The sequence below is a fragment of the Microcebus murinus genome, chromosome 9 (genome assembly GCF_040939455.1).
Source record: "Microcebus murinus isolate Inina chromosome 9, M.murinus_Inina_mat1.0, whole genome shotgun sequence".
Taxonomy (NCBI): domain Eukaryota; kingdom Metazoa; phylum Chordata; class Mammalia; order Primates; family Cheirogaleidae; genus Microcebus; species Microcebus murinus.
Window position 1 is genome coordinate 16,570,448 of NC_134112.1, and position 12,067 is coordinate 16,582,514.

At 41.7% G+C, this 12,067-nt stretch overlaps 1 protein-coding gene across 5 annotated transcripts in view; it reads left to right on the forward strand.

Annotated features, from left to right (window-relative positions):
• Positions 1-12,067, forward strand: part of ELMO1 (engulfment and cell motility 1) — a 504,832-nt gene that overhangs the window by 155,108 nt on the left and 337,657 nt on the right. For all 5 annotated transcript variants that reach the window (XM_012777572.2, XM_076006306.1, XM_012777576.3 and 2 more), the window contains exon 5: positions 5,570-5,620. In XM_012777572.2, the coding sequence (XP_012633026.1) occupies positions 5,570-5,620 (51 nt within the window). The remainder of the gene's footprint in view (positions 1-5,569; positions 5,621-12,067) is intronic.

Consider the following 12,067-nt stretch of genomic DNA (forward strand, 5'->3'; position numbering starts at 1 on the left):
AAAGTCAGAATGTATTGAGAACTGGAAGTTTGATTTAGGCTGATCGGTCTTTTAGAGTATGCATGGGTCATGATACAACAGGCCAGGATTGGTGGAAGAGCAGAAAGGTAAGGGACTCTTAAGGTGAAAACAACAGATGTTTTCCATTTAAGAGTTCCTGGGCATTTTAGAGAGTTCCTGAAAGGAGCAGTCATGCCATTTGCCTGGCAGGAGACTTCTGGAAGAATAAAGTTATGCTGATGAAGCCAGAGGAAGTATACAAAGTGCAGTTGCTGTAGACAGTGTAAGGTTTGGGTTCTTGTGCCCAGGTGACCGTGAGGGAGGGGTAACTGGTTTCTGTCCTCAGTGCAATGCCCTGGATGCCTTTTTCTAGAAGCAGGACATGCCACTTGTTCCCCAAGCGTGAGCCTTTCGATTCTGCTTATTCCTGTGGACAGACGTGCCTACCAGGTTGCCCACTGGCTCCTCCAAAGACAGGATGCATTCATTCATTAACAGCAAACCCTAGCTAGACTTTCACTCTGCTTACTCTTGCCCTCTTTCTTTTTAAATGGCTACAGGTCAGTCTACCTTTCAGGTGTCCTGTCTTCCTTTTCTTCATGCATTTCAGGCTCTAAGTGACCACACAGGACTTTTCTCTGGTTCGTGAGAATGTCTTGTCCTTTCATGCCTCAGTGCTTTGAGATGTGCTGTTTCCCTCTCTCTTGGGACATCCTGCTCATGCCGAGCGGGCCTTCCAGAACGTTACCTCCACTAAAAGTCTTTCCTGCAGACCCTGTTTCCCTTCCCCTGTCCCCGTCACACATATATGCTGATGCAGTGCTAGTAAACCCCCGCGACTCTTCCTTGGTATAGATTTAATTATTATGCGTCAGTCTCTCTCACTTTATTGAATTCCTAAAGGACAGGAGTTTGTCCTGTTTTATTTTGCGTCTGACATGATGCTTTATCTATGGCTTGGCATATAGGAGGTTTAGCCGTTTATTCAACAGATAGTTTTTGACTGGCAGCCATGTGCCAGGCTGGCGATGTTCCACCGTTCCAGATAGGAGTGGTGTAGTAGCGGGAAGCCATCTGCTCTCATGGAGGTGACATCCTGGGGGTGGAAGGAGACAGCCAGTGAACAGGATAAATAAGCGAAATCACATGCACATGCACGCACACATGCACATACACACACAGTGCTTATTGGATGCTTGGAAGACTGTAGGCAAGGAATGTTCCTTTGACACAGACAGAGAACTGAGTAGCATAAAAAAGTGAGAGACTCTCAGCCTGCTAAAGGCAGAATTCGTACTTAGCCATACTGGTCTGCTTATAGAAGAGGGGTACATTTGTTAATATTTATTCTGCTAGATATGTGCTTGTGCCCTTAGAGCAACACAGATTGCACTATTACTTTTATTTGCCAGGTTGTGTATAGGGGCTAGCTAAAAACAAATAAGGATACAGAAATGTGCTTTTTGGATGTTATTTTTGTCCTTAATGATAAATAGTTAATTAATTTTTATTTATTTTTTTTTAAGCATTTGCAATGTGCTGGACACTACTGTAAGCACTTTAAATGGATTATCTCATTTAGTCTCAGAATGACCTTAGGAAATAGGCATTCCCCATTTTTCATATGTGGAGGCAGGGACAGAGGACAGCCATCCCACTTGGACCATGTTCCTCAGGCAGGAGGTAAATTTATGTTCAGTCCAGGCGGTCTCATTGCTTTTAATCAATGCTCTACTCTGCCTGGGTGGAATTTATGAAATCAGAGCAATGGCAAGCTTTTTCTTTTGCTAATGAAGTTTGCATTCCAAGTTAGGCTTTTCTTTTATTCTTTCTTAAGAGTTGGGGTCTTACTTTGTCACCCAGGCTGGAGTGCAATGGTGTGATCATAACTCACTGCAGTCTTGAGCCCTTGGGCTCATGCAATCTTCTGCCTCAGCCTACCCAGTAGCCAGGACTATAGGTGTGTACCATCATGCCCAGCTATTGTTTTTTTTTTTAATTTTTCATAGATATGGAGGATCTTACTATGTTGCCCAGGCTGATCTTGAACTGCTGGGCTCAAGAGATCCTCCTGCCTTGGACTTCCAAAGCATTGGGATTATAGGCATGAGCCACTGTGCCCAGCCCCAAGTTAGGCCTTTTTTACAGAACCAAAGGTATCATCAGCACGTGGTGAAAGAGGGATGATCTGGTTGATTTTCCTGATAGACTATAGTCTCAGAAGCAGGCCTACCATGCTGCTCTCCCTGAGTTTGATCTACATTTCTGTCATGACCTTAAAGCTTTTAATGCATATATTAGTAGTCTTGAAAATATCTCCTTTTTCCCCAAAATACAAAACACTGATTAAAAAACATGAAGGAAGGAAGAAAGAGAAGGTGAATGAACTGTTGACTGAGAAGGCGCAGGCAGAAGGGATGGTGTTGCTGTCTGGAACAACAGGAATCTTTCCTATTCTTGAGCCATTCCTAGTCTAGACATGGTGCATATGTACCTCTTGTTCTTTCTACACCTCTCTAAGTGATGCATTGTTCCCCCCACTTCACGGAAGAGAACACATAGGTCAGAGTGGCTAAGGAGCTTGCACTGAGTCCACACAGCTGGTACAAAGCACAGCAGGAATTTGACTCAGCTCTGTAAGAGGTTTTAATAATACTGGACCGATTGCAGTGGCTCGTGCCTGTAATCCTAGTGCTTTGGGAGGCCAGGGCAGGAGGATTGCATAAGTCTGGGAATTCGAGATAAGCCTGGGCAATACAGTGAGACCCTGTCTCTATTTTAACAAAAATAATAATAAAAATAAAAATAATGTATTGGTTTCAAACAATCAAGCAAATACACAATTCCGAAGATCTTTGCTCCGGATCAATCTTGCTTGGGTTCCAGAAAGTAAGTAGTGAATTTTGCAGGAGTCCATGTGGGAGCCTGGAACCCAACTGCTTACTTTGCCCCAGCCCTCCTCCCACCCGGCACCCACAGATAGGAAGGGTGCTACAAGGGAGCCTTGGCAGTCTGCAAAGCACTCCTTAACCCCAGTCTTCTGTGTTCTCGTGTTTGTTGACTGACTGATGAACCAACCTCTCTTAAGGATAAACACAGGATCTGGGTCTTACCTTTTTCAGACAAGTACAGCACAACCTCTGGTGTCAGACTGCCTGGGTTCCAGCATTTTCTCCTATACTCCTCCACAATGTTGGGCACATAACTTATCCTCTCAGCAGCTTTGCTGTCTAATCTTTAACCTGGGCATAGAGTTATTATGATGGTTAAATAAGCATGAAAAACAAAAACCTTAGTCCAGCGCCTTTCAATAAATGTTAGCTTATTGCTATTATTGGGAATGCTTCTTCATAATTCCAAATTTCCAGGGGGAGAGATTATTTCTAAACCCTCCTGGCCTCTACACACCCTCAGGACCTCTCTCCCTGTGTGATTGGAAAATGCGGGCAGAACAAACCAGGCGTTTTTCCTCTTGGAAAGGAACATGCCTTAAGTCTTGCCTGAACAGGTGTGCCTTGTGGGAGGGCTCAGCCAGCATACCTGCCTGTGGCACTCTGAGCCGTGCTCTCCATAGTCACTCATTTAAAGCATATTTTCATTCTCCATCTTCTCTTATTTTCTCCATTTGTTTAACCTGAATGAAGAAGATGTATGCTGTGTGTTCATCTTTGTTAGTACTTTATAATGAGTATTTGCCATTGTCTTCAGTTCTCATAGAGTCATAGAATTTTAGAGTTCAAACGAGGTTTTAAAAATGAGTTGGATTCATTTCTGCTTCTCATACCTGCCCTACCTGCCAAATGCCAGTCAGCACATACTCGCACATTCCCGGTGAGGAGGAGCTGGCTCTCTCCAGAGGTGGCCTGAGGTGTCTGGGCCTGCTCTACACTGGGCTGAACTGACCACGTAGGGTTCAGATCCAGCCGTGCTGGGTTTGCAGGCCTGCCTGCACTTGGCATGAGATGTTCAGATGTGGTCTTCACTGGGAGGGGGTACTGGCCTGCTCCCTTTCAGGTAACTTTTTTGGAAAATTTCTTGTCCAATAAGTAGCCAGAATTGGCTGAGGGATCAAGTGATCTTCTGTGTCCTGGGCATCTTATTGAGAAATGTCCCAGCCCGTCTGTGAGCCTGCTGTGTCCTGACAAATTCCATCCTGTGGCTTGTCTTAAACTATGCAGGAGAGTGATGCTTAAGGTACATTTATTAACCTCCTGGCCTCAGTGCTCCAGGTAGGGGACACAGCTAAGGTGAGTCCTAGAAGTCCACCTGGAAACTGAGCATGGTGTGTACTGCAGTGGAAGAAAGTAAAACTGCCAGTGAAATTCTGCCTTCAAAGTCGAAGATGCTAAGTGACAGCTTCAGAAAACTCACCTTAAATATACTTGCCAAGTGGAGACAGACTGATTTGAGATCTTCTCATTTATGCTGTTTGTTCCTAACTTCAAGGAGTCATGCAGAAGGAACCAGCCAATGTTAAGAAATCAAGTTCCTTAATAACCTTAAAGAAATCACAGCTTTATTGAGATACACTCCACAAAAACAGACCTTTTAAAGGTGTTCAATTTGGGGCATTTAGTACATTTACAGTGTTGTGCAGCCTATCTAGTTCCAAAACGTTTGTATTACCCCAAAAGAAAAGCTGTGCTCACTAGGCAGCCATTCCCATTTCCTCCCTCCCCTGGCCCTAGCAGCCACTAATCCGGTGCCTATTTCTACTGATTTGCCTATTCTGGACGTTTCATATGAATGAGATTGTGTAATATGTGGCCTTTGTGTCTGGCATCTTTCACTTAGTGTAATGTTTTCAAAGCTCATCCATGTTGTAGCTTGTATCAGTGCTTCATTTCTGTTTGTGACCTGATAATTTTCCATGGGATGGATTTTCCACATTTTGTTTATGCATTCTTCAGTGGATGGACATGTGGGTTGTTTCTGCTTCTTGGTCATTATTGTGGATAGAGTTTCTGTGAACATCAGGGCACATCTTTTTGTGTGGGCATAGGTTTTCAAGTCTCTTGAGTATGTATGTAGGAGTGAAATTGCTGGGTCATATGCCCTCGGTAACCTTTTAAAATTACTTTTTTGTTTGTTATTCTTGGGCCCCATATCCCTTTTCTTTGGGTTTATATTCACTTTCTCTGTGCCAAATGTTGTCAGAAAGAAACATTGATAGAAAAAAAAAACATGTCAGAAAGAAACATCGTCAGAAAGTTAGCATTGTTTGTAGGAATAAATAAAAATTACTCAAGTGGTTAGCTGGGTGTGGTGGTGCATACCTGTACTGTTCCAGCTACTGGGGAGGCTGAGGCATGAGGATCACTTGAGCCCAGGAATTTGAGGTTGCTGTGAGCTATGATGACGCCACTGTACTCTAGCCCAGCCAACAGAGCAAGACCCTGTTTCAAGGAAAAAAAAAAAAAAGAAAAGAAAAGAAATTACTCAAGTGGAAATAAACTGAATTGTAAGAATGCTTATTATATAGAGTATCTACTAGATTATATTTACCTTTGTTCTCTTTTTTACCCAGCTTCTCCAGTAAGATTTATAACGACTTTTTTTTCTTTTCCAGAATCGTAATGAAATAAAAAATGGCACGATCCTTCGATTAACCACATCTCCAGTAAGTCGATCTTAGTTTATAGTTTCCCAATAAACTCTTTGCTCTCTAGTTCTGCTATATGTGATAATGGGATACTAATTTTTGAGGGTGACCTTAGTGGAAAATAGAAGGTTCTGGAATGTCCCCACATGCAGACTCTGGGTTAGCAGGAATGCTACCTCCTTATGTTAATATTTCCCACTACAGAGGAGAAAGAGTTTATTCCAGGTTAAGGCAAGTTAGTTGCCTGTGAAACCTTTAAGGTTTAAGTTTGGTGGTCACCTCAACAGTTTGCGTCTTACAGCTGTGCTGATGGGTTTTGCCCACCTGCCCACACATCTACCTAACGCCACCTGAGCAAATTCAGACAACAAACAGACAAAACCAAAGACAGCCTGTTACTTCCCTTTAAAGTAAGAGTAAGTGTGCTTGCATGTGTGTGTGTGTTAAAGAGAGGAGAGTTTAAGCATTTTCTAGCTTCAGTCAGTTATTAGGACAATTCATAAAAATACCATTTAGAAATGTTGGTCATTTACAGTTTCATTGGCAGCTGATTCTAGATAAATAACTTTAAAGTCTTCTGAATAAAAGCTGCTAAACAAGATGCTGCAGTATTTTTAGGCTATTGTAGCTGATGATGGTGCTTTTCTTGCCTTTTCCTACTTGCTTGTAGCTACTTTGGGCGGTAACATTAGCATATCTAAACTATATTATTTCACAGTGCATTTTATTGCTTTCCTAAAAAATAATCTTCACAAAGTACACCAAGTGTTACTATTTTCACGCTGCATAAGTGATGAAAACTGTTCTAGCTATCATTTTCAGTTTCCACTGAAGCCATGTGGTAGGCTAAAAATAAATAAAAAAATTGGGAAGAGCATCTGGCTAAAATTAAACTGTGGGTGCTGTAACTACCACCAATTCTTATTGGTGAAAATTAAATTAGAGAGTCTTAGAAACTTCTAAACATTTTACCCAATACCATCTCGAACCTAAACAAAGTGATGAGCTCAGTTGAACACACAGCTGGAGTTGCCTGAACTATCTTCCACGCTTCCTCTGCCACTTAATGGAAATTATAATTTTTACCCATTTGTCAGTGGCTACATGATGAGCTGAGATGTTTTTGTCTGCCTTTGCATTGGTATTCTTGCTTGAGTCAGCATGAATTAATGTTAATTTGACCTTTAGAGACCATTGTTTCATTTGGTTCCTATTTATCCTGCTAAAAGTCCTCATCTGTGTGCTGGGCAGAAAGAGTACACCTTGTCTCTTATTTCATCTTAGAGTCAGAAAAGCGCAGCTAAGGATTCAGTTCTCTTTTCTTATTGCTGTGGGTTCATGAACAAAGATTCCGATCTAAGTCACTCTTTGAAAGAAGGTTAGTGTTGGGCAGGGTGAAGTTTCTCAGCATCTGCAAGTGGGCACACTACTACCCTGGCATGACTTGTTGTCCTCAGGGACGGTGGAATTTGTGTTCTTCAGATCACAATGCTCACGTTCCCAGCTCAGTGAATGGAAAGATTGAGAGCCAGTGTACAGGGCACTATTAAAAAATGGGAGGCCACCTACAAGAGACAGGTTTACATTTTTCAAAGAGTAGCGGTTCCCCACCTGGGTCAGTTGTGGAACTTCACACATGCTGGTGTCTGGGCCTTTCTGGAGGGGCTCGACTTCAATATCTGGGATGGGGCCACCCAGGAATCTGCATTTTAGCAAACACCTTGTGGTTAGGCTGTAGCCACAGGGTCTAGAATTGGGAAATTATAAGCAAGATATTTGGGATCTCCAAACGTCATTTGTTGCTAGTATAATAGATTATTTTTTATTATTTTGCATTTAAACAAAAAATAGGGGTCACATGTGCTCTCTCTTCACTTTTTATATACATGATAAAAATATGTTTAAAAAACTATCTCAATCAAGTTTGTTAGGAAGTGTTAGAGGACCATAAAGAACACAGCAAATGGTGTTATACTGATTTTTAAAGTCTCTCCATCTATCTTAGCTGAACTTTCCCTGCAGCCACATAAGGAACACATCCATGCCCACATGGGTACACATGCACACGCAAACACACACACATGCACACACACACACTCACACACATGCCCGTAGTTCACTTGTTCGGCAATGTGTGGCCGTAGTGAGTTTTATCTCCACTTTGCCAAAGGTGGTCTTTCTGTCAATTGATGAATTTGTTTTCTGCCTTTATCGTAGAACAGTCTTTTCTGGATTGTTTGTAGCAAAATAGGCTTTAATACTCAAAGATCTGAAGAAACAACCTACACTGTTTTTCTTATAAAAGTCCTTGTCCTTGGCTGGTGGTCCTCCACTGCCTAGTAAATCCTTAGGCAGTCTCTCTGGCTGCATCTTAAACATGCGTGCCTTTATGCTGTGGTATATTTATCCATCTCCCCAGTATCATAAAAATATAGCGAGGAGCACACCCAGAGACTGTGTGCAGCGGTGTGTGAGTTTCAGAGCAGCTCAGGGTTTGGGGAGCTTCAGACCGGGTAGCCGAGCGGACTCTCTTCTACCTGCTAGGGTAACCACAGCTGTGGAAGTCCAGTCTGAGGTCAGCTTAGCACGAAGCATATTTTTTAAATCAGTTCTGACTATTGGTCCCATCAGAAGCAGCTTGGATTGCCAGACCATTGCTATTACTTTCCTGAAATTTTTGTTTCAAAAAGTGCTTATGATGAATATATTTATAGTCTTAGAGTGGGGAGAGCCTTCTAAGTAGGACCCCCCCCCAAAACCCCTGGAAGCCATAAAGAAAAAGATCAATAAATTTGACTGCCAAAAAAGTAAAATCAACCCTAGAAAACCTTTACATCAGAAAAAATTTCCAGAAACAAAGTCAAAAACAGCATATTAGAAGAAAAAATTGCCAAGTACATGATACAGGGCCAATTCCTTAATTTGCAGGACCTGTTTTGAATGGATAAAGTAACTGCCCCAAAAGACAGGTTGCCAAAAGCTATGAACAGGGGAAAAAACCCAAAATATATGAGAGAGAATGACCTCAATATCTCTCTTAAGAGATGGAAATCCACACTCTTAAGAAATCAAGGTGTGGGGTCAGGAGTATAAATTAGTGCAGCCTCTTTGGAGGGCACTTTAGCTGTATCCACCCAAGTTTACACACACACACACACACACACACACACACACACACACACACACGCACACACTTTTGTCTTAACAATTCTACTGCTTGGAATTTATCCCATGAATAGACTCACAAAACACTCCAGGACACAGACATGCACACATCCAAGCATGGTTGTACGTGTCATTGTTTTTAGTGATCAAAAAGTAGGAACCTGTAACATGCCTATTAGTAGGACTCAGTAAATGCAGGTAATTTCCATGACATAGAATCCTGTGCAGCTGTTAATAAGCATGTGATATGTGCTGTCACGGAGGATCTTTGAAGCATGTTGTTATGTGCAAAAGCAGGTTGCAGAACATTGTGTATAGAATGATGACAGTTATGAACATGGAAAGGAGTATACACGCTAACAAAAGGATAAAAATGTTTCTCAAGGGATACCACAAGAAAATGTTAACATGGGGCTAACTTTATTTTTTATCTTATAGCTTCTGGTAGTACTTACATATGTCTTTCTCATGAGCTGGCATTATTTTTAATTAAATAAATACACCAATGAATATTTTAAAGTCATTACAGTGTACAAGAGATGAATCATGATGTCCATGCTAAAAACATTTCAGTATTCCAAAGTATGACATGTTTAAAGAGCCCTTTTATGTATGAACTGAATTCTTCTTGCCCATTATTCCTCATTTTGCCCATGTGCACAGAGAAACCAAAACTGCTCATCACGTACCTACTGTTGCTTTGTCATCTCTAAGCATAAGCCTCCCTTTCTGCTCTCCTCTGTTTAGGGAACCAGTGTGAGAATGATCTAGGTCAGAGGGCCTGTCATAATGGTTTGGGGGGATAGTTCCCTCCGGTGATTAAAAAAATGGTATCTCACTCACTGTGTGGATTCAGATTATCAGAGATTTTAACAATAAGACCGTTAACGTTTTCTTAATTTTTCATTTTTCCAATTCAATTTTTCTCTCCTGGGTTGAGAAATTAAAGAAATAAAAAGGGTGTTTATTTTTTAAGATGGGAGCTATTGGAGACTTTTGCAGGTGGAAATGGTCCCCTACAGAGAGAGAACCTGATGATACCAAAGGGGGATAATTTTGAAGCAGAGTACCTGAGAAAGCCAGAGGAGTGGGAGTGACTTCTGGTAGGGAGCGGGGCACCTGGCGCATAGTGCCAGCAGGATGCAGAGCTTGCAGGGTAAAGATGCTGGTGGCCAGTGCTCTTGGAAGTAGGAAGAAGAAGGTGGGCTGGAACTCCTGGCTGATGGCTCTGATTTCCTCAATAAAATGTATGGCAGGACCATCAGTGTAGGGGAGGAAGTGGCAGGGGTTAGGGGAGGTTTAAGGAGAGAAGAAAAGTTGTGAAGGAGTCATTTTGGAGGGACATAGCAAACATTCCAGGAAAGTGTAATTAATTGGATTGCTGGGCCATATTGAACACACATTTGAAAGCAGCTGTGAAGCTGTTGAACCTAAGGACATTCTAGGCTACTTTTTAGTTGGCATCATGGGCCCAGAATTATGCTGGAAAGTTCTTGGGGATAACTATAACTGTCAGCTACTTGACACATACACTACCAGTACTCCTTCTTGTGCCACCACTGAGCCACCCAACTGTTTCCTTCCCTCCAGCCTGGGCCCGGAGCCTTTCTCATCCAGGACATGAGGCAGCCACGTGGAGCTGTTTGAGTGGCCCAAAGTGAAACTAGTTTCCTATCCTTAGAACCATACCAGAAAATAAAACTTACCCTCTGATACAGCTATCCATGTAACTACTAGATTCTTTTCATTTGTGCTGATTGCTTGAAAAATCAGCACAAGAAAAGAAACTAAGGCTATCTTATTTTTTAATAATGTTGATTCATTGCTCCCAAATATAAAAATAATGCAGAATAATCATGGAAAATTCAGAAAAATGAAGCTTGCTACAAAGAAAATTATGCAGAGTATGACAGTTCACAAATAGCCACAGGTCATATCTTGATTTGCCCTCTTTGGTCATTTGCAAGCAAACACATGAATATATGTACATATGTGTACATACATGAACATATGTATTCATTTATTCATTCATTCATTCATTTAGTGAAATTTGTTTTGAACTCCTGGCAAGTACAATGCCAGGCATTGTTCTAGGTGCCAGGTGAGTTTACCTTTTAGCAGATACACATCCTCATACACACACATACATCCATGTCCCCACAAACAATACAATTTATTTGCATCCTGGTTATTTTTCTTAATATCCACCATGAGGATATTCCCATGCTATGTATCTCAAATGCTTTAAAAGTTTCCTTTTTCATTCCATAGAATATTTTATCCTATGACTATATCATGAGTATTTCACCATTGTCCTATTGGTGAACATGGTGATTGCATCCAGTGTTTGACTATAAATGCAATTTTAAGTTTCCCAAATGTGCCATGCACGTGTCTCCGATATTTAAATGCATCCTTTAGGGAAGCACATCACCACCCAGGATTGCTCCAGCTCTGCATGCTCACGAGCTCCCTGGCCCAGCTGGCCAGCCACTTTTCTATCCTCACCTCTTCCCTATCCTCACCTCCTCCCACTCTCCCGTTGCCCACAGACGGCAGACACACCGGTCCTCCTTCTCTCCCTCCAGACGTGCCAGGCTTGTTCTCCCTGAAGGGCTTTTGCACTGACCATTTGTGCTGCCTAGAATGTTCCTCCTCCACCGTGTGGTTGGCTCCTCATTGTCAATCAGAGCTCTTTATGAATGTCACTTCCTTAGGTCGCTTGTTCCTCAAAACCACCCCATCCAAAGAAGCCACAAGTCACTCTCTATGACAATCCCTCCACTTTAGGTTTTGCTATAAAACTTATTAATATTCAGTTTTTATTACCAATTCTTTTTGATTATCCTCCTCCCACGCCAAGGTGGGTAAGCCCCAGGAGAGCAAGAGCCTTGGCTGCTTTGTTTGTTGCTGTGCCCCAATGTGCAGGACAGTGCCTGGCTCCGGGTAAGCTTTTCAGAAGTATTTGTTGGGTCAGTGAGTGAAGATTCTGAGGATTTTGAAGGGACATTGCTTTCCAATGAATAACTGTGAAGATTTTTCTGAATAGAAGCTAATTAATCTTACATACAGAGTGATCTGCAATAACTGATGTCCAAAAATCAATTTTCCTGACACAACCCCAATATTTTTTATAATGAAAACATTTATTTCTACTTTTTTTGTATGATAAAAGTTTTATATCCAGATTATTCAGACATTTGAGAAGATAAAAAGAACGCATATCCCTATAGTTCTGGTTCCAACTGGGAAAAACACCACATGAAAAAACGTCCCACCATTTTGACATATTGTTGTGAT